Source organism: Drosophila elegans, unplaced genomic scaffold (genome assembly GCF_018152505.1).
Source record: "Drosophila elegans isolate 14027-0461.03 unplaced genomic scaffold, ASM1815250v1 contig_814, whole genome shotgun sequence".
Taxonomy (NCBI): Eukaryota; Metazoa; Arthropoda; class Insecta; order Diptera; family Drosophilidae; genus Drosophila; species Drosophila elegans.
The window spans coordinates 10235999-10261379 of NW_024546167.1; the positions used below are offsets into that span (position 1 = coordinate 10235999).

General features: G+C 37.7%; 2 protein-coding genes across 16 annotated transcripts in view; one reads left to right on the plus strand and one right to left on the minus strand.

Annotated features, from left to right (window-relative positions):
* LOC108138735 (neural-cadherin) overlaps window positions 1-25381 on the minus strand; it is a 128464-nt gene that overhangs the window by 53409 nt on the left and 49674 nt on the right. For 6 of the 15 annotated variants that reach the window (XM_017261117.2, XM_017261116.2, XM_017261120.1 and 3 more), the window contains 10 exons: window positions 16815-17265; window positions 16071-16287; window positions 15103-15888; window positions 14246-14479; window positions 13993-14184; window positions 12785-12796; window positions 11990-12180; window positions 7534-7723; window positions 5593-5775; window positions 4055-4241 (listed from right to left, as the gene is read on the minus strand). In XM_017261117.2, the coding sequence (XP_017116606.1) occupies window positions 4055-4241; window positions 5593-5775; window positions 7534-7723; window positions 11990-12180; window positions 12785-12796; window positions 13993-14184; window positions 14246-14479; window positions 15103-15888; window positions 16071-16287; window positions 16815-17265 (2643 nt within the window). Of the gene's footprint in view, window positions 1-4054; window positions 4242-5592; window positions 5776-7533; window positions 7724-10535; window positions 10727-11989; window positions 12181-12784; window positions 12797-13992; window positions 14185-14245; window positions 14480-15102; window positions 15889-16070; window positions 16288-16814; window positions 17266-25381 lie in introns of those variants that run through there. The other 9 variants (XM_017261127.1, XM_017261125.1, XM_017261123.2 and 6 more) reach the window with 3 other exon arrangements.
* The window catches only part of LOC108138865 (mucin-5AC), a 137465-nt gene continuing 129311 nt past the window's right edge, over window positions 17228-25381 (plus strand). Inside the window, 1 exon segment of the mRNA XM_041710622.1 lies at window positions 17228-17288. The gene's annotated coding sequence lies outside the window, so the exon portion shown is untranslated.

Consider the following 25381-nt stretch of genomic DNA (forward strand, 5'->3'; position numbering starts at 1 on the left):
ATGCGTGGCATAAAAGCATTATCGAATATTTAGAGCAAAGTTCATTTTTGTTCCTTTGCTAAAATGGCTGTGCCGGAACAGGGCGGTAATATTCGGTGGGTGTGGCCCAATTTTATGGGCTCGAACATTTTTTACGAGCACTTATTTCCGCCCCAGAAATTAGACAACTGCTTGGGAATCGTTTATGCCCGAAAGGGTGTTGTTTCCCAATAGGTTGAAGCTTTTCTTCGCCTTTGCCTCGCCTCTATCTCTGCGAATTTATGATGTGTGTAACAATTGGGCCATTGTTAACGTTGCCCTTGGCCATTCACTCGAGTATGTCATGCAAATTCTGCTTATTTTATTTAATACGATTTTTACGAGGGCCAAAAGGAAGGGATTAATTCGCCACCGGCAGTGGCTCAATTTTTGGCCCTTGGATAAATAATAATTTCCATTGGGGGTTATTTTTCCCTGAATAACTCTTTTATACTGCCCAGTGAGGCTTAAAATTTAACTTTCCGACATTTGTCATGTTTTGTTTGTCTGGTGTTTTGGTTTCCCCGTTGGCGCAATTTATGCCCCAACAAGCCAAAAGGCTACGTGCAGAGGCTGCTCTAAGCCTAAAAGAATGCATAACTAAAAAGAGCACGTTTCACAGATAACCAAACAACAAACGGAAAGGAAAGCAAGAAAGGCAGACAGAAAAACAAGACATCGATAACTGTGTACAGAGAAAAAAGTTGAAAAACTTTGAACTAGGACCCATACTACTTTAAATTTTAAAACTTGTTATGCTATGTTCTATAATTAATAACTGAATATATACTTTAAAACAAAGAATATTGGCCTTCTTTTTTTAATGCCTACATATAGATAATTATATTTAAAAAAAAGGCTTTGTAATATCAAAACTTTGTTATCCAATCCATTTGGATTGTGTTCTCTCAGTGCCTCTGGTTTCTATGTGATTTTTGGGTCCTGCTCATTGTGTGCGTGTGGGATAACAGATATGTTTGTTATTTAAGCAAATGATTTTTCGCTCCGGGTCCGTTTGCCAATGGACCGGAAAGTGCAAGCCAAAACGCAGCTGTGGCAAAACTGTTGGCATTTAAATAGGTCACAAGGCCGCATTATGAAAGGAGAAATCCTTAACGCCAAACAATAACAAAGACCAAATAAAATGAGTTGCCGGGACTAATGCAAAACGGAATCCAGGGAGACCACACAATGGGCTGGTGGAAAAACTTCGCCATCGAGGAAAGCGAAATTGCACACAAATGCAGTCAAAGCACCGCAGAAACATCACGGCACAATAACTGCGAAAAAAACCGAATGCAAATAGCAACAAACAATGATACAAAAAAAAAACCAATGTGAAGCCAATGCGAAGCGCTAAAAGTGACAGACAAATATTGACGCAAAATTGAACAAAAGCCGGAACCACGGCAAAGGAAAATCCTTTGCAAGAAACGGAGGTAAAAAAAAATAAATCATTTAATTTGTGTTTTTGACCTTAAAGAAAATGCCGTAAATAATAAATTAAGTTACGGGTAAAAAGGAATGGTCAAATTGAAGTCTTAACAAATTCCCTTCGGCACAAATAAAAGCCATTAGTAAAGAATTCCTTTACAATTTCTTCCTATTAACCTATGACTTTTTCTTTGACACGATTGTGGTAAGCTAAAATGTTCAAATTACTAAGACGATGGGCAAAACGAAATATATTCATGTATCACAAGGAAATTTCTCTTCAAAAAATTAGCCTTAACTTCAAACCTTTGCCATTTTTAAATCAATGCCATGAGTGAAGAATAACTATTCAAGCCTGAAATTCACTCAATTTTATATGTAAATACGAACAAAAACCTAACAAACCTCCGCAAAGAGTATGCCAGAGATTTACAATTTTAGCTTTTCCGGCTTGGCAAAACAATTTTTCATACCGTCCACAAAATAGAATATATATTTTTGTTGGTATTGGCGTGTAAAAACAAATAAGGCTACATCAATTAAAAACAATAAATAAAAGCCGGAAAACTTTTGCATTGCATCAGCAGAAAATGAAAACGAAACCGGAGCCGAAACAAAATATTGTAGAAACGGAGAACAAATCATCGCAGCGCAGGGTCTGGCTTTTAACAATAGTTTATTGCCTTTTCTCTAAACAATATTCCCAAGCAGCGAGGCCTGTTTGTTTTAGCTGGGGAAATTGCGAAACCGCAAGCTGTTGCCAGAACCTGGCCCCAAAAATGAGCCTCCTGGAAAACCCAAACCCAAACCCAAAAACCTTGCCACAACTTTTTCGCTCAACATGAATATCAATATTTGTAAGCAACTGCTGTAATTTACATATATCTCGGGCTCTTTCGCTTTGCCAACCAAACATGGAAACTTTTTAATTTTCGTTTTCATGGCCAAAAGCCCCTCTGTCTTCGCTCCGCTCATGTTGATTGCACATCATTTTCAATGTGGCCCGCTACCGAGTCTATTTTTTCGCCGTTTCCATTTACCACAGGCTTATGTACGGCTTAGTGACGTATTAAACAATTGAAAAGCATTTTTACAGACTGCCGTTGTACAACAAAAAAATATATAAAAATCTACGATGCGAAAGTGTAGGAGCAGAGAAAATTGATTGCCATTTCAGGGGCAATTTTTAATGAACAGCAAATAACAATGACGCCAAAGCTTAGCCATAGCCATAGAAATGTGTAACAAATGAAAAAGAGAAGCAACATGGTACATGCCACAAGTTACGAGTCAAATTTGGAAATGACGTTTTTGATATGCGCTTAATAGATTGTTTTTTTTTTTTCAGCATCAAAATTTAATAAATTTTGGATGTGAAATATCGTGATAACACATAACACGACATAAACATTTAATGATTGAATACTTTATGTTTTGTAAGTAGTTACAACTGATATGCTAAGTTTAAAACTAACATTTTTGGCAAAAGGTTTATATTGAAATTAATATATATACAAAAAATTTAATATCGTGTATATCGTGTAATGTAGTATTGCCATTTACTATTTTGTTAAATCCACTTTGGTTTGCTTTTGAACAAGCCCGATAGAATACACAATTTAGCATTTGCCATGCACTTGTTTTCTTCGGTAAGGTATTTCTTTTAAATCACGTTAACTTAAATGCTTTTAGTCTCGGCATCCCCTGACATCCTGGCAATCAGTTCTAGCCCCGTCAACAATCCGCACCTATGTCAAATATTTTTCCAACCAGCTTAACCGTTCAAACTCAGGAGGCCTGCTGACGTAAAATGTTTTTGATGTCCACCGCGTCAAATGTGGCAAATGCCTGGGCCTGGGCCTGGGCAACATGCCGCATAAATAAAATGCCCCAAATGCACTCGACTAAACACACTCGCTCATACACACACACACACACACACCCAAACACACACTCACACAGATGAGGTAGTCAATATTTGGAGAGCGAATTCGTTTCTGGTTTTCGGTGAATTTAGTCAAATTTATTTGCTGCCATTTGTAGCGAATTTCGGTGGCACTCAAGAACTCTGCAATTTGTTTGAAAACTATTTTATACATTTTGCTATCTTGGTGCCACAAAGTTTGCCATTTTGCATAGCATGAAACATAAAGCTTAAAAAGAAGACATACTTTGAGTTTCTTTCGGATGCTCAGATATGCAAAAGCCGCATATCATTAAATTTTTAAAGAATTTAAATGTCCTATGTTAGCCATTTAAATGCTTTTCTTGCACTTTTTTTAAATTGTTTGTTTATCGGTTGAAATAAATCATGTTTATAAAATACAATAATTGAAAATCGATTTAACATAAATATTCTTCTTACAATTAAACGATTTGAACCATACAAAAGCAACTCGAATTCAAATAATAACATAGATATTTTTTTTTATAGTTTTTTACTGAAACAGTTTTGAATCCATTATAAATTTAAATATTCTGTTTGTGTCATGAATAAGTCACTGAGCTCTGGACTCTCGCTTTCGACACCTGTATTTGTGTTGATATTTTCGGTTTTGACTAATAAAAATAGAGGAAACAAAGCTCAATAAATATCACTCACCTGAATTGGGTCCATTGCTATTTGGTCGCGCCGATGGTGCTCCATCCCGTGCCTCCACTTCGAGGGCATAGGCGCCCTTCTTCTCCCTGTCGAACACGGTTTTCGTGAATATCTCTCCGCTCTGCAGGTTGATTTCGAAGAATTCTTTGCCCTCGTTTCGCGGCGAATCGACAATGTAGTAGTAGACCTGCAAGTGGATATAAAACACAAGTTAATCTGGGTTTATTTTTGCTCGATTTTTTGGTTCATTAAAACATGGGCACACCCGCCACATATAACATCAAAAGGTTACAAATGAAAAATTTAACTGGAATGTCGAGAGTAAGGAGAGAAATTTAATTACTGCATCGGACATTAAAGAGGAAAGCTAATGATAATCAAATCCTCTGTCCGTTCGAGGGGAAAAGCGGGACTATAAATGAAAACGCTAATTAGTGCGGACATTTCGCGCGTACATGCAAATTACTTGGCTTCAGGATACAAAATGTGGCTGGTTGAAGACTAAAAAAAGAAGAAGATCCAAAGTGCCATATTATTATAATCGCGAATGCGGCTTGAGGGGTCTGTCTGAAGGACCCGACCCATCTCCGACTCTTCATCACAAAAGCCATACCCTGCGGTTGTCCGCGCTCTGCATTTTGCATTAGTTTTTTCTACACCCTACACCCCACACCCTCCATCGCTTTGGACTTTCACCAAGGGCTTAGCACACACTTGGAAGGCGTGCAAAAATGTTAACTCTTTGACATTTATTAGCCAGCTGCCAGCTGATGGCCAAATGGACGAAGGACGTGGTCAGCGAAGGAACAAAAAAACAATTACAAAGGCGTGAAAGGGTCGGTGAAAGTAGGGTGAGATAAATTTAAGTTGGGGGCGCTAGGAACTCTAGGTGGGGCGGAAACAGAGAAAAACATGAAGATGGCGATAATAATGGTAATTTAAAGGGATTTAAGAAGGCTTCTTTGAGGGAATTGCAAGATGGAGGCTTTTAAGAGCTTGCTAGTACTATCCGGACATTGGAAAATAGCGTTTCCTTAGAAATTAAATTTAAGATGCTTTAGGATGAAAACGATTGTTGATGGCTTATATTCTTTATTCTTAATTAGTTATGCTGTTTTAATATAAACAGAAAATTAACCATGCTATTTTGCTTAATTAAATTTATTTTGTATATTTTTCAATATGGCATACAAAAATATCATCAAAAATGGTTAAAACAATGCATTGGCTGTATATTTTGTAACAAAAAAAGGTCACTTCACTTATTAATACAATTTTATTTTTTTGATGTCAAACCAGCTTTTACCAATCATAGATTTAAAACAAATAGCTGGTCTGTAGGTGGACTTGCCAATTGTCTCTTTCTTTTTACTTTTCCCCTGTACCTTCCGTAAGTCAGTGCACTGCCTTTTTCAGTTTTCCCTTTTTTTCAGTTCAGTGCCATTAATTTGCTAGCAATCGTCTGGCATTTCCGCCGAGTTCCCCCGATTTCACCCCAATTTGAGGGAGTGCGGGACTCACTGGTGCCTGGAACTCACCTGATTATTTGGGAATGTGCCATCCTTGTCGATAGCGTTCACTTGTGTCACTTTGGTGCCAATCGGTTCGCCCTCGAGCACCGTTTCCTGTTCGCGTTCGGTGAATAAAGGTATTTCATCATTAACATCCTCGAGCATTATGTAAACGGTCGCTTCCGATGCCAATTGCTGGGCCCCGTTGTTCTGCGAAAAAAAGTACAAAAATGGGGAAAAAAGCAATTAAAGAAGGGTTTGACTTTTGATTTTTTTTAAACCTTTTTTTTTTGGTCTCTGTTTGTTTTTTAATTTAGCTATAAAGTGTGCTTAATGAGTTTCGCAGCCTGTTTTTTTTTACTCTTGACAAAATATTTATATATTCATTTGTTTGATTAAAAAATATTTCACGTCCTTTAAGTTGTGCACAAAACTCTCTTGTATGTTTTATACAAGCAAAACATGTTTTCCTTTACTTGTGCTGATAGGTATTTGAGTTGAATGTCGGTTTTACACTTTGCCAGATGATTGATTAAATAATTCTCATCAATCAATAGGACAAATCTCATTGGCAACTTCTCATTTATTAGTTGTTTTATGGCCAGATTGCCGCTTGGCCCTGTTAATATTCCTGTCAATACGTTTATTTGCACAATATTTGGCATTCACATTTCAGCATTACGTTATTAATCAATGCATATGAAATCGATATATATGTACATAAACACATGTTTACACTAAAATGGACAGCAGCATGGACTCTGATGTAAAGGCAGGGCCCAAATGAATTATTTATTTTGTGCTCGTTCCAATTTCCTTGACAAACACATGCGTATTGCCAAAAGCCCGCAATTAGACTTGTTATTGACGGGGTTTGCGCACAGAACATTGATTGGTTGTCAGTAAGAGCTTAAACCAGAAACCATAATTCTGTATTTACGAGGGTGTAAACTAGCTATTGTGACTAAAATTAAGTTGTTAGGTTAAGGTTAAAGAGTTTTTATTACTTTTTAAGTGGCTTCAAAAATGTAAAACGACATTAATTTATTTTCCTGTTTTGGGACAATTGTCTATCAGTTTATAACTTGTTACAAAAAATGTACATATTAAAGAAATAATCTTTTTTTTCTTTCGGCAAATTAATTATGTTCCAAAATTGTTGAAAAAAAAGTTGTAGACACAACCGCAGGTCAAACAACAAATATATTTGACATGTTTTCCAACCGCAATACCGAAAAAATGAATTATAAATTAATACGAACAAATTGTCAAACTAATATACGGAAATATATTCATTCATGGCTTCCCTAAAACCGCAAATATATTTTCAAAAATTGTTCCGCCACCTAACAAACGATTTAGGCCCTCTGGAGACCATCAGCTTTTAGTGTGTCATTTGCAGAATATGAAACTGAAACTTTGTGATATTTTATTACCTGCACATCGAGTGCAGAAATTGAGTTTTTATAACATTTCATTAGGCAAGTTTGTCACGATGCGCTGCGGTTAGCAGCGGAATTCCCATTAATATTTCAGCGGGCGGTTTATTTAGTCTGTCATTTAATTCGTCTTTCGCTGAATGGCCAAACTAATGAGGAAATGCTAAGTCTTGACATTGATTGGGAATGCAATTGATTACCGTTCAGCCGCGGGCTGTCACTCAACAAGTCCATCATTCAGTCGCTCAATCAGCTAGTTTCTAATGAATTTGAAGCGAACCGGAGCACCCATTTGCATTTTCCGGCCAGGAAACTCGCGCAAGTAATTAAAACTTTTCAAATCAAATAATTACAAACGTATTTGGAAGTCATTCTCAAATACAAAAGTCAAATACATGTCTAATTGGGCCTAAGACCGACTTGAAAACTTTCGTCTGCCGTCTGCAAATTGTGAAAACATTTGGGAACTTTAAATTGAATTCGCTAAGGGTTTTCTCTTAAAAGTATGTTGGGTTTGGCCTTCACTTACCTCAACACGTATGGTTAGATTGTATTCCTTGATGCTCTCGTAGTCCAGCGGATGATTTACTTTTATATCGGCCCAAGTGTCGCCATTGTCCGGTCTTTGTTGCAAGTAGAACGTGTGAAATTTGTTGGTTTGAGCCGTTGACCCGGGCATCAGTCGATAGAAAACTGTGGGATTGCCTTCAATACCCGAACTGCAGACGTCGAGGCCAAAGGTCAAATGTAAAATAAAAGATTACATTAGTAAAGTTGTAATTGCATTATTTTAAGAACATTGTTAATTACTTGCTACGTGAAATTATGTTTCGACTACAAATTAAATTGTTTAATATGTATAAAGTAGATCAAAAATCAATCGCTTAATTATAAACAAGAGCAAGAGAATGGTATATATATTCAAGAAAATCAATTTACATTAAATTAACCAACTTTCTCTTGCTCTAAAGAACATTCGTACATTCACACATACAAAAATATGTCTCTGTTTTAACACATGCGACATGACAAAATACAAAAAGACGACGCATGAATGGAATTTTTGCTCTAAAATTATGTGCGGCCAAAAATTTGAATTGTGCGCTTTTAAAATTCGTAGACAACAAAATTCCTTAAAGCGTCTTCTGTGCAGTTAAAAAATGGAAAAACCGAAAAAAAAACCGAATATAAACCAAATGGCCTCAAAAACTCTAATTGCCATTTGACTGTTTCGGGAATGGGTTCGGCACATGATAATGAAAAACAAATTAGGCGAAAAAAAGAGCAAAATATATATACACTGTATATATATAAAAAATACTATATATTATTTGAGCCTGGACAACACTTGCAGCTGACAGAGGAGGGCGGCGAAAAAAAACCTTAAGAACGGGTCTTAAGAATAAATGAAAACTGTCAGGACTGCGGAAAAATGTTGCCAAGGACAAAAACGGCACAAAAATTATTGTTGCGAACAAAAAAAATTCATGGCGGAATGGTGGGTGGGAAAATGGTGGGGAAACTTTTGTGGATTGCATGAAATTTTCTTGGAGGTTTCGTTTCGTTTTGTAGTTGTTCTGTGATTGGATGGTGTAAGTTGATTTTAATTTCATTGATTGTGTTGGAAAACCTAAAATATAGTGTCTTGAAAATGATATACTTATTTGTTGCTGTACACTGAGCACATTTGGTATATTTTGTAGGTTTTTTTGCAGTTTGCTTAAAGCCTAAACTAATTGCTATTGGCTTAAAGTAAGTATATAAGGAAATCAAATAACTAAAATCAACAAAGCTAACAGAATTCTATTGATATATAGATATAAAGATATAATGCCCTAGACCTTGCCGCTATTGTGTTTTGAGCTTTTAAGGACTTGCGGCGCCCCAAGAGAAAACACAATTATTATGACATACGCGCACGCTAGGGAGTCCTTCAACCCGCCCACTTGCAAACACTTAAACCCTCTCCTAATGGCGTCTTATGTATATATACACATTGTTAAGAAATTTCTGTGCTGGGACATGACCAGATAATTGCGAAGAAGAAAACTCAGGATGAAAATGCTTTTCATTCGAAATAATTCAAACACATAAACAAAACGGAGGTGAGTAAATAAAACGGAAAGCAAAACCCAAGCACGTTTAATAGATTGTAATTTCCTTAATATTGCGCTGGGTACAGAACGGAAGTGTACTTAAGGACACTAAACTAACGCTAAACAGCAGATCCAGAATCAGGCTCAGGTGTGTGCAGGTGCGTATGTGCAGTATTCTCACTTTTGCGTTTACTCTTATACTCTATTTACGTTTGTTTTTTTTTTATTTTTTTTATTTACGTGGCCTTTCGGCTTAAGTGCATTTGCTTTTAGTGCGGCAACAGGGCGGAATGTGCATGGTAAAAAATAGGATTGGATAATATAAAAACTGACTTGGACTGACGCATAATTAAAATGCCAGAGCCATGTGGCTGGTTTGCCACGAAGATAAAACGCTGCCCGGGGAGATTCAAAGCAGAATAGTGTCGCGGGGGGTCAAAAGTCATTAAAGTCCGCTGCTTCAAGTTTTTTAATTGCAATTATAAAAAACAAAACTTTGTTTAAAATAAACTTTACATTTTTTTTGTCGCCATCTCTTTTCCCTACAGTAAGCGACTTATATTTTATTTTTTACCCCTGGCACTAAGTGGCAGGTAATTGAAACTGACCCAGCTCATCATGCGGCAAAGGTTGGCGGCGACAAAGCCGGCTTGTGTGCCATTTCAAGTTTATGCAGCACTTGCATGAGTTCAAAAGGAAAAAGTAGTATGTTTATTTACCAAAGCCACGATTTCCCTTGGCTTTACGGCAGTACAAAATGATTCTGCAGGTACTTAGATATTTGTTGAGCTTTTTGAAAAACTACGACAACATATAAATATACTGGGATTTCTTTTTACGAAGCATATATATGTTGAATTATAGCCAACTCTTTAAATTGTATTCAGCTTTTTGATATATTTCTAAAATTTTGTATGCGTCTTAAAAACATTTGTTGGCTTTAACAAAAATATATTTAGGTATCATAAAACAAATATCTGTGCTTTGTAAATATACATGTGTGAATTGTGCGGAATTAGCATATAATGGGTGTATATTTGGTGCAGTTTGGAGTGCTTTTATAAATAATGAAGGCTCTATGGGAAAGATGATATGGGAAAGTGGGAGCTATTAAGGTGATCACATTAAATAACTTAATATTTAAAGAGAGCGTTAATGAGTTATACACAACTATTCAGAAACGCTTTCTTTAAAGGCATTGCACTATCTAAGGAACATCTAGAGCAAACATTCAGAACACACAGAAATAAACGGCAAGACATGACACCAATAACCGATAATTATGACAAAAAAAAAACATCTAGAATTATATTAAAAAATATATTCAATTCTTAAAAATGAACTAAGCAAAATGGAATGAAATTTATTTCATGTTTGATTTTTTTTTTGTTTTTTTTTTTTGTGATTAACTCTTTTGCACGAAAAATGAACAGACCTGGCTTTGATCGAGACGACTTTGCCGCCAACGGGCATATTTTCCTTGACATAAATGGGCCCATAGACAGTATGATCCCAGACGGGTGGATTGTTTGCACGATCGACCACATCGATTTGTACTTCAACAGTACGCGATAATGGCGGATAGCCCTTGTCTTGGGCCATGGCCTCTAATTTGTATGTCTCGCGCTGTATTTTATATACATTTCACGATCAATATTATCAAAAATCGTTTGGTATTGTTATTTGTTTCAAAATCAAGCAAGGCGTGGCAAAAAGGACAGACGCGTCGATATGTGTTGGTAAATACGATATTCGTTCAGGAAAAAGGCAAAAAACAAAATTATATAATATAGTTGAAACCTTTTCATATAAACAATTTCTAAAAAAGGTTTAAATATAATAATTGTAGTTTCATAGTTAAAAATCAAAAATGAAAATTGTAAACCAACACCTCTGGTTAGAAAAGTTAGAACATAATAGAAAAAACTGGAGAAAATAAAATTTGTAAGGTTTAAGGCCTTCGGTAAAAAGTATTGTATTAAAATGCAGTGCAAAATATTTTATTTAGTCTCGACCCTAGCCTTCAAAAAGAAAGTTGATATTCTTTGTATAAACAGTAGTAGCATTAAAATGAAAATGTCAACAAAATATAAATTTAAATAAACTAATATAGGGTTTTGTGCATTTTATAAATACAAATTTTATAGCATACTTTACACAGTTTGCTGCGGTTATAATTCTTTTCGATTTCGACTATTGCTTTTTAACATTTTTGAACACTTTGTGTGGTTACCTTCAATCCTATAGCTTACAACTAAACTGCAACCTTTTATGGCTTATATAATATAGGGACGATTCATCATGTTAAAGAAGCGTATTTTCAAATGAAAGCCAACACCAAAAATTTCATTACGATTCTCACAATATTCCAGGCATTAATTCATGTAAGGGTTTTTGAGTCTTTGAAGGGGAAAATCACTGATCAGAGAGGAAAGAGCAAATCCAACGGGTAATGTGTGTTTTTGATGGAGAGAAGGGAAAAGACTCGACAAAATCCAAAAAGATCCTGAGGGACAACCGTAAGAAAAAGCAGATTGCTCGCATCAAAATCAAATACAGACCAGCAACAAAAGTTTTCCAGATTTTGAATTTTTCCATTTCCATTTTTCGATTGGTTTTTACAAATTTTAAGGGACTTTTTGGTTGTGGTATTCGCTGAGAGCTTTTACGATATGCCAAAAAAGGGGTGTTTCGCAAAGCCCGTTTAACAGTAAAAAGACCGTATATTAAAAGTAGATGAAAACTTAACGCTAGGTTAACCAATAGCTAAATGCTGTTATTCTCAAAAAACTTGTTTTTAAACTAGGTTACCAACAGCTGTTAGACTCTCAAGTTAGGTTTAGTTTTAGTTTTAGTATTAGGTGTTGAGTTCTCATTGGCTATACAAACCTTGCCTTAACCGATGTTACAACCGTACCCACAGTGACATTCTCGCGTATGTAAATCGGCCCGTAAACGATCTTATCCCAAATGGGCGGCTTATTATTCCGATCGACGACATCTAACTCAACGTCGACATCGGCTGCCGAGGCGGGAGTGCCCTTATCGGAGGCGCTAACCCTCAAGCGATATCGATCACGCTGTTGATTGATTTGATTGATTGATTGATTGATTGATTGGGTGAATTTCGATTGAAGCAGTCGAACAAGTTTAGGGCCAAAATGTTAGCGTCAACAGCAAAACGGGGTTAACATTGCAAGGAGTAGTCGAGAACCGAACCCAAAATGTTAGCATTGGTTACGTTATTGGTTTGTGTATTGGGTTCACGTTACGATTACGTATTTGATGGCATCGTTGTTGAAATGTTTTATTTCAATATAATGTTGTTATAAGTATATGAAACATAAAACAAATTAAGTATATAACAAAAAATTCGATAAAGAAGGGATATATTCAAACATTTGGGATAAGAGCAGGATTAGTATGGGCAAAGTAGCATTGTTACAAGGAATTTGGTGGGACAGTTTACATAAATGGTATGTTTCTTTTGACGAGACTATTTCTTGCTCTATTTTGAGTTGCCCTAAGATGATGTGAGTCTTGAGCTTCACAACTATTTACAATTTATGAAGTAGAGTCTGTCCCTTGAGTTAGTTTTGTTTTCAGGTTAGCTTAATGTTTTTATTGTATTACTATGACATTTTTAGGGGGGTTAGCACAGTTACAGTAATTGCTTTTACTTACTGGATAACAACCCTAAATTATTGATTTAACATTCGATAGTACCATTATTTTGGATATGTAAAGATAAATTGTAAATGAAAATGAAAACCATATAAATGCCTCGATCATCATCTTTCTCAAAGAGTTGGGAAATTAGAAAAATAATAGAATAAAGGTGCAGTTAAAACAAAAATACTTTAATATATCCTAATCATCTCCATAAAGAAATATTTGGCCCCATTTATCATGGGCAGGCAAAATTATATGTTCTTCAAAAATCTTTGGTAAACATTGGTTTCAAAAATATAAATTTCAGCTAAGGCAAAAATGGGTAAAGCTTGCAGCAAGAGACGTTCAAAAAATTGCATAGTCTCGACAAAAAGTTTTTATTTGGTTTTTTTTTTTTTTTTTTTGTTTTGGGACATATGGGGAATTTTTTTCGGGTAAAAATTAAAAAGAGGCGATACAAAAATCAGACTATTGAAAGGTAAATTGAAAATTTGTTTGGTAAGATCCCTCAAAAATGGGATACAACGATGCTCAAAAATATTCGTGATCGTTTTTGGAGTCCTCGTTCTGAAATATTTCTATTTTATACAGTTTGCTTATATATATAAACCTGGTACCACAAAAAAAAACAAGTAGCTTAGCTGTTATAAGCATTTTTATCCCATCTTCAGATACTTGGGGGCTTCGTTTCTTATGTTGTGTTAGTTTGATTTGTTTCAAAAAATGTTAAAAATCAATTTGCTTTCTTAGCATTCTTTGCACGTGGTATCTTTCTTTGGCCAATTTTACGCACTATAAACTAAACAAAACAATTGGAACAACTAAAAATATTAGTTTAATTTATATCTAAACGCAGATATTGATGAATTTGGCAAAAAACTTGCACTTATTGCACATCAAATTCTAATTCACCTACGACTTTTTTGCGGACTTGTAGAACATTGAAATACAAAAGAAAAGAAAGGTGCAGTTTGAAAGGAAAACGAAAACACAATGATAAAGTATATAGATATATTTACAAGCCGCTAATTCTGACCAGAACTTGTTAGATGCTAAGCATCCGTCATTGAATTAGTTAGTAAAAATCAATCGTTTTTTTTTTTGGTAAATCAAAATAATGTTAAATTATAAAACATGGTTAGTTGGGACTTGGTAAACTCATAATTGGAGAAATAGATGTTTCAAAAATGTTAAAGGCCAAATGAAAAGCAAACACTTACGTCAAGCGGCTTCTTAAGCACAATCCATCCAGATTCGGCCTGAATTTCAAAGTATTCCAGATCGTTGGGATTGAAGGGCGCAGTCAGGCTGTATACTATAGCGCCATTGTTGTCGGCATCTTCATCGGAGGCGGAGACACGGAGGATATTTGTGCCAATGCTGGCATCCTGTTTCACATTCTCCACATATTTCTGAAATATGTCCATGATTAGTTATGTGTTTTTGACATATTTATATAACTATATGACTTACCTGACGATCGAACAGGGGAGGATTATCGTTGACATCAGTGATCTCCACGGTGAACGAGCAGACACCCTCCAGACTTGGATCACCCTGATCGGTGGCCTTAACCGTGACCGACACGAACTTTCCATCATCTCCCTCTCGATCGAAGACCTTATTGGTGGACACCTCTCCAGTTTCCTCGTCCACTGTGAACTTGGTTCCCTTCTGATTCGGCTGCTGAACAATCGAGTATTTCACCTGGCGCGAGAACATGCAAAATGGTTTAATGATTGACACAAATTGCGATTGGAGCTGTTGAGGCGTTCGTCCTCCACACGCGACATGCACTCTACAGTGCATTGAACTTGGCGGGCACGAAAAGAAAATTATGGCCAAATCTCGTCATGAAATCACCCTATCGTTTCCACACACATGCAGGTAATTCAATTAGGTGTGGGTAATCATGTTTGCGCTGGCCTCAAAACGCAAATAACGTGTAATTAATCAGGCCTGCCGCCCGAAAGGGGAAAGTAATTAGGGAAAGGATAATCGAAAGAGGCCTTGAAGAGTGCTTTGCTATTGGTAATGACATCTAACTTAGTAAATGCACAAATTAATGGAATTTTTTTAGTTGATATCAAAAAGTATTTTTTTATGGATATTTAAGTGGAACAGAATTATATTTCCCAATTCGGAAGGAGAAGAGAATTAGGTCTATATTGGCAGTTAATTGGCTGTCTTTTGAACAATTTAAATATATTAATTGACCACATACATATGTATATGGTTTTGCAAATAATGTAATAATTCAAAAATAAACTGATCCGAATTTTTCCTTTCACACAACTATGCTTTTGTTTTTTCTTAGCTGCCATTCTTACCTGTCCATTGACACCCTTGTCCTCATCGGTGGCCACCACTTTGATGACGGGACTGCCGTTGGGCGCCCCTTCCTCGACTTTCGGATAGTAGGTACTGCAGTCCTTGAACACCGGCTTATTGTCGTTAACGTCGGTGATGAAAACCACAACCACGGCGGTGGAGGTATGGATAGTTTGATCGCCATTCACACAGCAAGATCCATCGTCCATGGCGGTGACGTTCAACTCGTATTTGTCCTTGTCCAGCGATATGGCCTTATTGTGCAGTCGGATCACACCGGTTATGTCCTCAATGACGAACTGACCAGACGAAGTGCCGCCGCCAACAAATCCAAACCGTACATTATCACCATCCTTGTCGGAGGCCACCACAGTGGTGACCAAAGTATTCGGACCGGCATTCTCATCGACATTGGGCGTATACACTTGCTGTGAGAACTTGGGCTCCTCGTCGTTCTTGTTCTTCGTGTAAACACGCACTGTAGCCACTCCTGATTTTGGCGGCTCACCTTTATCCTTGGCCGTGACTATGAACTCGTAGTAGGCATTATTGTTATCCGCATCCAGTTGCTTGTTGTTCACAATGATTCCGTTGGAATCCACGGCGAAATGGTCATCGGATACTAAGTATTCGATTTCGGCATTTGATCCGGAATCCGAATCCATGGCCTTGACTCGAAGTATGCTTGTGCCCAGCGGAATATCCTCATCCACATTGTGGGCCTGGTAATCGGGCAGCTCGAACTTCGGAGCATTGTCGTTCACATCAGTTACGCGAATGGTGAGCTAAAATATACACATTGTTATTTATATATTTACTTATTTTATCATTCAGGACATTGGTACAGAAAAGAGTGCTTAAGGTTGTATCATTTGTTCTTTTTAAGGTATAAAAAGTAGAGAAAGCTCCCTCAAAAAAAAAGTATCCAAAAACAACTTTGTGGCAGTGTAAAAATTGATTTACTCACATCGACAGAGGTGGAGAATCCTCCGGAGTCCTCGGTGGCTGTCACAATCAGCGAGTACACGTGCGGCTGTCGCAGATCCTCGAAATCCAACTCCTTGGCCAACTTGACAATGCCCGACGTGGGTCCGATATTAAAGGTGCCGGCTCCTTGGCCCTGGGCCTTCAAAGTGTAGCGGATTTCGCGGTCTGCGAACGACTTGGCCTTAATCGAAATGATGCTGAAAGGATGCGGAAAAGTTAGCAGGGGGAAATACGAAATGGAAACTGGAAAATTTTCTTGCATATTTTATGTCCATCAGCAGACCACTTCAAGTTCTGCATGTGTGTGTGCGCTTGGCACTCGCTCCACTGCCTTTTTACAGTTGTTTTTCCTTCAGAATTTCAATGAAGACAAACACGTACAGTGCACATACACACATTCACATGACCGCCGTCTAGTTCACATTGTTATGCATAACTTTTATTGGCAACCACACAAAATTTGCATACACTGGGCAAAAGATGCTAATGACTGGTCAACTTTGAGTTAGAGCTGGGAAACTATCGATGGCCATATCGAGGTATCGACTTTTTACCTCTCTGAGCCACCATCGATAGTTATTTTGTCGCTATCGATGGGCCACCATCGATAGTTTCTTGTCGCTATCGATGGGCGACCATCGTAAGTTTCTCAGCTCTCTCTCAGTGAAATGATTTAGCAATTTCTGGTTTGTTGGATTTATTTTTCCCATGTATTTTGACTTACTCGGAGTCCTTTTTCTGGTTTTCTGGAATCTCGGCTTCATAGCTGGGCATATAGAACTGAGGAGCTCTCTTGCCACCCACGATCGAAAGTCGCTCCTCGGGGGTGCTCTGGAATCTGCGATCATCGACCTTTCCGTTCTGGTCCTCGGCCTTCACATACAGCACATACTCCATGTCCAGCTGGAAGAGATCGGTGCCCCTGGTCCTCACCACGCCAGATCGCTCATCCACCTCAAAACGACCGCCAGTTCGATCGCGAACGATAAAGTAATGGATATTATGATCTGTATCGGGATCTCGGGCCTGGAGCGTGAAAACCGGTGTGTTGGGTGGCGCATTTAGCTGAACCACCGCCTGCATGGGCAGTGGCCGGTTGATGAAGTACGGTGGCTCATCGTTCACATCCTTCACAAGGATTATCACACGCTGGTTGTCCGTGTACTTGATGCCAGCTGAAGGACAGAAAACATAGAAGGTAAGCATGAGAAATTTTTGTTTTTCTTGTTTGTTTGCGTTTCGGCTTTTTTGGTCGACGTGCCGAAACTTTTTGCTTTTGTTATTACAACTAATGGATGGTGGTTTGGGGGGACAGGAATGAGAGATGGTCGACTAGCCCCCCTTTGGAATTTAAGGCTCTCGGGTTACGGTTAAGCCATTCAAATGCAATCAGCCGGAAAAGCAGTCTCAAAGCAAGGCCAAAGTCTGGCACTGAATGTGTTCGCTTTAAATGCAAATCAAATTTAAATTTGTTTAGTATATTTATTGTATGCGATGGAAAAGCAAATTATTTTTTTTTGAACTATACACATACACAAATCAGCATTTATACTCATTTATTTTCTTCTTTTCAAATGCATAGCAAAGCTAAAACATTTTAAATCTATTAAACTTGATTGAGCAATTTATTTATGAAATGATATGTATAATTTATTTACTGAACATAACACTTTCGGACTAGAGAAACATATTTTCGTATATTCCTTTGAGCGACCAATATGCTGCAACTTATTATATCCACTAGACATGAACACAAAGAATTGTTTAACTTGAAAGAAATCAATAAAAGGCCGAAAAAAGAGAAAGGTAAGGTAGTAATGTAGGGGTCGCAATTTTTTTTCCTTTTACTACCTTTGCAAAAAATATCTGCACCGGAAAATTCCAATCATGTTGTTGTGCTCCTCCTTGTTTTTCTCTTTTTTTTTTTTTTTGGTTAGGGCAAACAAGAAGCGGCAAACGAGGGGAACCCCAAGCTGACGGACGCTTATTAGAGGCGTGTGCTTTTTTCCTTTTTTTTGTGGAAAAAAGGAGAAATGAGGGTGGTGGAAGGTCGGCAGAAGTAGCGGGCAAATAAAGCAGACGATTACCTGCTCCCCCCACAAACAACACAAAGAAAGAAATTCGAGCGCCATATAAAAAAAAGGGGAAGCGAGCAAAAAATACAAGGAAAATGGAAGAGAAAAAGAAATGAACCAAAATGGGGGTGAAGCATGTGTAATTTCTCAAGAGCAGCAAAGTGAATTGTAAACAGGTAGCAGAGGCTAACCCTTAACCCGTGTAAGCAAATATTGCAATTGAAACAAAGACGCAACGTGGCGAAGAAATTCCCCAAAAAGAGAAAGAAATAAACAACATTTTCGCTCAACAGATTGCACAGAAAATGCAAGAAAAAACTTTTTGCCTAGCGCATAAAGAAAATGGCACGGAATCGGGAGGAAAAGTTTGGTGGTGGGGGGGTAGTGGAGCATTTTCTCGGGCATAACTTGGCAGAGTTATTTGCTGATTCTTGCCAACTTTTGTTATTTCCCTGCCAGCTTGGCATTGTAACGCTTTTCTATGGCTTATTGTGCTAGTGCCAAGCAGGTACAAAATCACAAAAAAAAAATACTACCATTTTCTATTCTCATACATATACAATTTGAAATTTAAATAATACGAAACGAGTTTTATTGTTATGACTGTGTGTGAGCGGTACTAATGTGCATTGGGTTTCGCCATGGAGCAAAAGCAGCAGCCAACATGGCGGATTTCCGTGGCGACAATGCACATGATGGCTTGGAAAATGGTCGGTGGAAAGCGGGAAAAACCGCCTTTTGCAGTCTGGCAATAGAAAAGTGGCAGTGTGTGGATTTTCACTATTAAAATGGGAAGAGCGAGAACGTTTTTCATTATGCTCGGCGCTACAATAAGCATGAATAAATGTGATTTGTGATTAAGTTTTTCATGTTAAGAACTGCATAAATCTACCCTAGTTGAAGCATTTTTAATTATGGCTAGGCACTTTAATGAGGGAATGGTTCTAAACAGTAAGATTTAGTTAAACACTTATTTTATTTTGACACCTTATTTTAAACAAACAAATAAATAAATTAAGCATTAAATAATAATGACAATACTTCAAAAGAATTTAATTGAACTGTTTTTTATTTAGTTCAGAAACAAATGTAATTATCGTATTCTGTATTAGTCTTAAATAATTTACAATTATTAGATCAATATCGTATTAATATGCCTCTTATTCAAGGCAGTTTTTATTAAGTGTCGCACAAGCTATACCCGGAAAATGTAGCAATAATGAGCCATCATCTTCGCCACTTACCCTGCGCACATTCGTTTCAGTTTAATGAAACTCTATGTCACATCTTGTCCCCCTTTTTTACACACCCATAAGCCACTTTCATTGCTTCCTCTATTTGAGTACCTATGTGCATAGCCTTTTTCTTATCAAAAACGCCGTATACCCGCACATATGCACAGTAAGAGACTGTCACACGCGACGCGAACTGAGGAGAGATCCTTGAGGAGTCAAAACCATGCAGCTTCCATAATACTGGTAATCACTGCCAAGGGATGCCGCTTTCCCCGACTCCGAAAACTCCTCTCAAAGTCGTAGTCATAGCCATTGTCATCATAAGCTAGACAAGGGATGAAGTGGCAGGAGCTGAGTAGGATGGAATCAAAGGGGGGAAGTTGGGATGCACACGGCCAGGGAAGTAGCCAAGAGGGGGCACCCAGAGGTTAGCACTAAATGAAACACCCAGTAGCAGTCGGCGAAGATTTTGTGCCGGCTTTGTCTCCATTGCCGTTTGCATTGCACTTCAGACGCGCTTTGGAGACTACAATGGGAGAACAAGCTAAAATGCTGGAGAAAAATTCAAAAAAACAAAGATAACTAGCTTGAGAGAAGAAATTGAAATATCCTCTTCAAAAAATAATTAGCAGATATGAACACATGAAAAAAATAGTTAACGTTTTTAAAAGTATACAAAGTATTGTGTATGTTAAAGAAGCATAGTGTAACCACTTATTCTTAAATTGATTTCTAAAATTTCTTTATTTAAATTTTGGAAATATATTAATGTGGTACATTTAATTACTTGAAATATCAGTTTTTAATTTTAATATTTTTAATTTCTAACTTATTTTAAAATGGTTATACCAATGATAAACAACTGTTTTAGGTTTTTTTCAGAATTAGCTTTAAAGGATTTTAAGTTTTTATTTAACTCTTTAAAATTAATAAAGCACTTCTTAGAAGGGTAGTAAAATAGAAATAGAAAAGTTATACACTGTTAAAGTTTTTAAAAACTGAAAACTGCTGTGGCTGCAACTTAAGCTATCTCTTTCTTCCTTTATCGCTTTATCTCTTTCCATTTTCGTGGAGTGCAAAAACAAAACAAAAGTCCAGAAGAAAAAGTGCGAGACTGCTGTCGTGGATAGAACAAACAAAGCTTCTTATTGTTTCAATGGATTAAGTGGAAGGCAGCCAAAGTGAGAGAAGCTGCACTGAGCGAAACGACGGGGGATAAAAGCTAGAAAAGAAAGGCGAAGTCAGCTCATCACAGCTCAGACGCTTTTAGGGGATGTGGCTCAACGTCTGTGGTGCCGCATCTTCAAGTGGGTACCAGCTTGAACTTTTCTAAGTTTTCCCCTTTTTCCACCCTTTTCCCATCCACTCAACCCCCCCTTTTTCAAAGCTTCTATTACGGAAGCAAACGAATCTGTGCATGAGTGGGATGCGCGAATAAAAATTGAATTTGTTAGAAAAATTGGCATGTGAAATTTGTGCTACGTGCTGCATTAATGTCAGTTTACCCTTAATAAACCTAATTTGTGCATTCACGTTACGAATAATTACTTTCCAACGCATTTTTGTCAAAGCAGAGTCAATTGAACAATGGAAGCTATTATTCAATTAAAGTAAAGGTCTTTAAACAAAGTTTGTTTGATTTTTAAGTGCCAAACGCAATTGGTTGAAGTTTAAATAATTTCATTTCATTTTTCAATGATGCCCAAGACTATATTTTGTTTATAAATATACAATTTATAAACACAAATTAAGAAAACATCGACATCTATTCACGTTCTTATCAGCAGCTCAAAAAATGTTCTCAATTTTTCACCGCAATTTAACTGCAACTTAACATTTATGACTTTGGTAAGGGACCATGACTTTTTGGCACCCCCGCAACCCCGGAAGTTGAACAATTTACGCCCCCACCGTGTTCGACATAATCAAGAGGGTCAAAATGCGGTTCAGTTCGGTTTGGTTCGTGGCTCTCGGATTGATTAAAGTGCAGTCAAGTCGAAACTTTATTCTTCGGCTGAAGATCCAGGTACGCGAGCTACAAATGAATTTCTTCATTTTCTGCTGGCTTTGAATGGAGAAAACTTCGAGAGAGGGAGTCAAGGGCCTTGGATAAATACGTGCAAGAAATACGAGTACAAGTACAATGTTGGGCAGCAGTTTCCCTCCCGAAATATTTTTATGGCACCAGTAATATTACCCCTTATGCAGAGGCGTGAGCACTCCCTCGCTTTTACGACCATCCTTTTGCCATGGACTTAATGAAGCTGTTAACAATGGATTCCGGGCTTTCCAAGCAAGAATGTTGAAAAAGCCATGGCCAAATATTGAACATACGAATTGATTCTGGCTAATTCGGATTGAAGTTTTTTGTGCACTGCCATGATTGCTCTGGAAAAAAGTGGTATAGATCTGAGAAAACGGAAACAGAAGCCAGAATAATCGAATTTGAGAGTTTGAGCAAGCTCATGGGATCCAAGTAACAGTACCCACGGCAACTGATGGAAAACCAGTTGAAGTTGAGGATGTGAGTCAAGAGGAAAACTTTGCCAGATAAGGAACAACGAACAAATAATAAATAACCTATTTTTTGGCAATGAAATTGAAAACAGAGAATAAAAATTTTTATATTTCTGTTGGTTTCCTTCTTAAGTTAAACTTTTTGTTATAAAAAACTTATGTTAAATCTCTAAAGTTGATGTAAGTTAAATTTGTTTTGAAAAATATATAAAATATTCGCAGACAGATATTTCATAAACAACATTCTCATTTAAAAAGAAATAGTTTCAACACTTGGGAAGAACAACTAGAAACGTATTAATAATTTTATTTGTGAATTTGTATCAACATTTCCAATTAAATATTTGAAGACGACAAACTAAGCTAACAACAACCAAGTTGGTTCGCTCTTATCAACAACACCTCAGAAAGCCAGTTTGCATTTTGCCCAATTAATAAAAACATTTGCAGTCATTAACAATTTGTCACAGAAATTCGCAACTCAAGAGATGCGCCGTGTGGCGTTCGTATCCATGAGATGCAGCCACAGCGTGGAGTCCTCAATTTGAGATGTCGTTATTGAGTCACTTCACAGCCACGCAAATGAGTTAACACCTGGACAACTGCAATGGCAACAGGCGAGGAATCTGAGGTGCGACAACCAGTTTGCTTGCCGCGTTGGAGGATGACAACTGGAGGGGGAAACTGCCTGCTTTCAAATGCAAAGATATGCGAGACTGCAAAAAGTAAAAGAAAAAATCACGAAAGGACCCCGCTGGTGGCTCCTTATCTGCCATGCCTCGTTGCAGGCAACAAATTGGCAGTTGCAGATAAAGATAATGTTATGACTCCAGTTGCCACCGAACATAAAAAGCCGCACTTTATCAGGTGTCATATTTCCCGCGCTGCTTCTGATAAATAAACTTCGCAATTTAAAAACCTAGTCGAAAGTTGACACATAAAACTGATGGGACATCATTTCACAGACTTAGGCGACGGCACATTGCCCATCCCTGACATTCGCCGCCCATCGCAGACACTTTAATTGCCAATTTCAGCGACGAAGAAGGATGGGCTAAAAAAATTACCAACATTAATAAATTAATTTGCACGCACTGCCGCAGAGGGGAAGAAATGAAAGCTACGACTCAATTAAAATGTTCGTAATCAACTTGGAATTGTGGCGGATATACGAAATGAGGGAAGTTTACTGCTTGAGGGACATAACTTAGTAGGCAACATTTGTATAAGGTAAAAGCACTGCAAAATATCATTATTTTTGTATATTATGCCCTGAAATAATCGTTTCCAAAATAATTATTCATGAGTGATTAAAGAAAATATATCGTTTGAATTTATTGACAAATTAAATATTCTTTGAATTTAAATTTGGTTGTGTTCAAACAAGATAGGATTATCAAAAGCTTCACTTCAAATAAATGCTTACATAGCAGTTTAAACTCACTTTTAATTTCAATTATCTTTTCTCACTGGCGAATTCCCGTGAAAGTCCCCATTGATCAAGCTATCTTAAAGCTAATCAAACTTGATAAAAATCAACCCGCAATTCCGCTTTCACCATCCTGTGTTCCTGTACCTGTCCATTCACCATTCTTTTCACCTAGACACTCGTTTGCATACACAAACACACTCTGAAGCCCGTGCAAATGAAGTGAAATTGCGCACATGGCGGACATTAAGCGAAAATTAATGAAATTTTCCGATGGCGCCTAGCCCCCAGAATAGACGCAGTTTAGCCGAGCTTTATCACCGGGCCTGACTGCTCTGCTTCCCAGTTGTCCGGAGCTTCATCCAATCCGTTGTTATCCGGGGGCTGTCGTGAGCTTGATTGAGTTTGATGGCGATTGTGCTGCGCCAACTGCGCTGCCTTGATTGCAATTTCAGTCATGATGTTACCCACCCAGTCCCGATAGCCAGGGGCGGAATGCCACGCCCCCCTGCATACCAATCAGCCGGAGATTGGGGGTCGGAGTTCGGCGGTTGGATGTTCGAGGTTGGCCCGATCTCAGGTGGCAGTCAGTCATTTAAGGCCGCTGGCAGTGGCAGGAGACATTAGTTTGCTGCCACCTTCCCTGCTCCTTTTCCATACTGAAAGTTAAGCACAGGACTTTGGCTTTTGATTGATGAGCAAGCCGAGCAGAAGTTGGCTTTAAGTTTCAAACATAAATTTCACTTTAGTTTTAGCAGTTAGCTGCCAACCGAATGACATAGAAATGCACTGAACTGTGGGCATCGCAGATAAAATTATGTAGGGTGCAGTGCAAGAAAATATGTGCTCTAAATTTGAATATCGGAAGCCCTAATTTTATTACTTAATGAATGAGTTGTAACTTATGTCGCCAAAAGAGATATACCGATTTAATAGCCCTGAACAGCCTAAGTATTTGATTACGGGCGTTTTATCAATGTTTCACATTGAGTAATATCGATATATCGACACCTATCCTTAAAATTGAAACGAAAATTTATTCTCCATATATATTTATTTTAATATTTTATTTATTGTTTTAAAACAAACAATATTATACATATTTTCTACAGTTAACCAATTTTTCTCTCTGCATACGACACAGGAAAAAAATTCTCCCCTTCGATTTCATTGATTTGATTCTTGTAGTCCCAAGTGGTGCATAAATCATACACTCCACGCCACTTCATTAGGATTTTCCCCCACATTTCCGCCACCCCCTGAGGGGAAGTACAGCCCTGGAAAAATTATAGTTTGGTTCATAGCCATTACCGCTTTTAGTATGCATTTTTATGGGCCTTACTTTCCAATAATAATAAGCAGCAACAGAAGCGGCAGCCATAAGAAATAATGTAGCCCACACACACACACACACACACTCATGAAAAGAGAAAGCACCCACAGATAAGGAGCGCCCACAAAAGTATGCTATGAAAATCGGAATCATAATCGTAAAGCTTAGCATATATATTCCGGTCCTGCTGATTTCTGTCTCGCATGTGCGGCATACCAAAAAATCTCTGCCAGTGACGCCCACACATCCTCACAGCCTGAAATGGAGCCAGTGGAAATTGTTCAAATTAAATGCAAATAGCGAAAAATATTTAAATGTTTCAGCGCATTAAGCTATGTAAATTGTTGTCGTTGTCGCTGTCCGGGCACTGACACGCACTTTCCATTCAATAAAACTGCAACCACACAATGGCACATCAATTTACACAGGCTCTCACACCGAGAGGGTGGTAACAAAGGGCTGTGGGGGCTGGCAAGTGTCCAGATCAGGCAACAACATCTGGCATGTTGTCATTAAAGGCCAGGCCAAATGACCCCCCAAAAACAGAGGGTCTGCCAAAAGGGACAGCCTGCATGTGAACAGTGGTTTATCGTCAAATTGCCCCTTTCATGCTGATTTTTCTGATACTTTGTGATTTATATTTGTAGCTTAGTACTGGTTTTATTTACTAATACAAACTTTAAAGTTTTTTATTTAAAATAC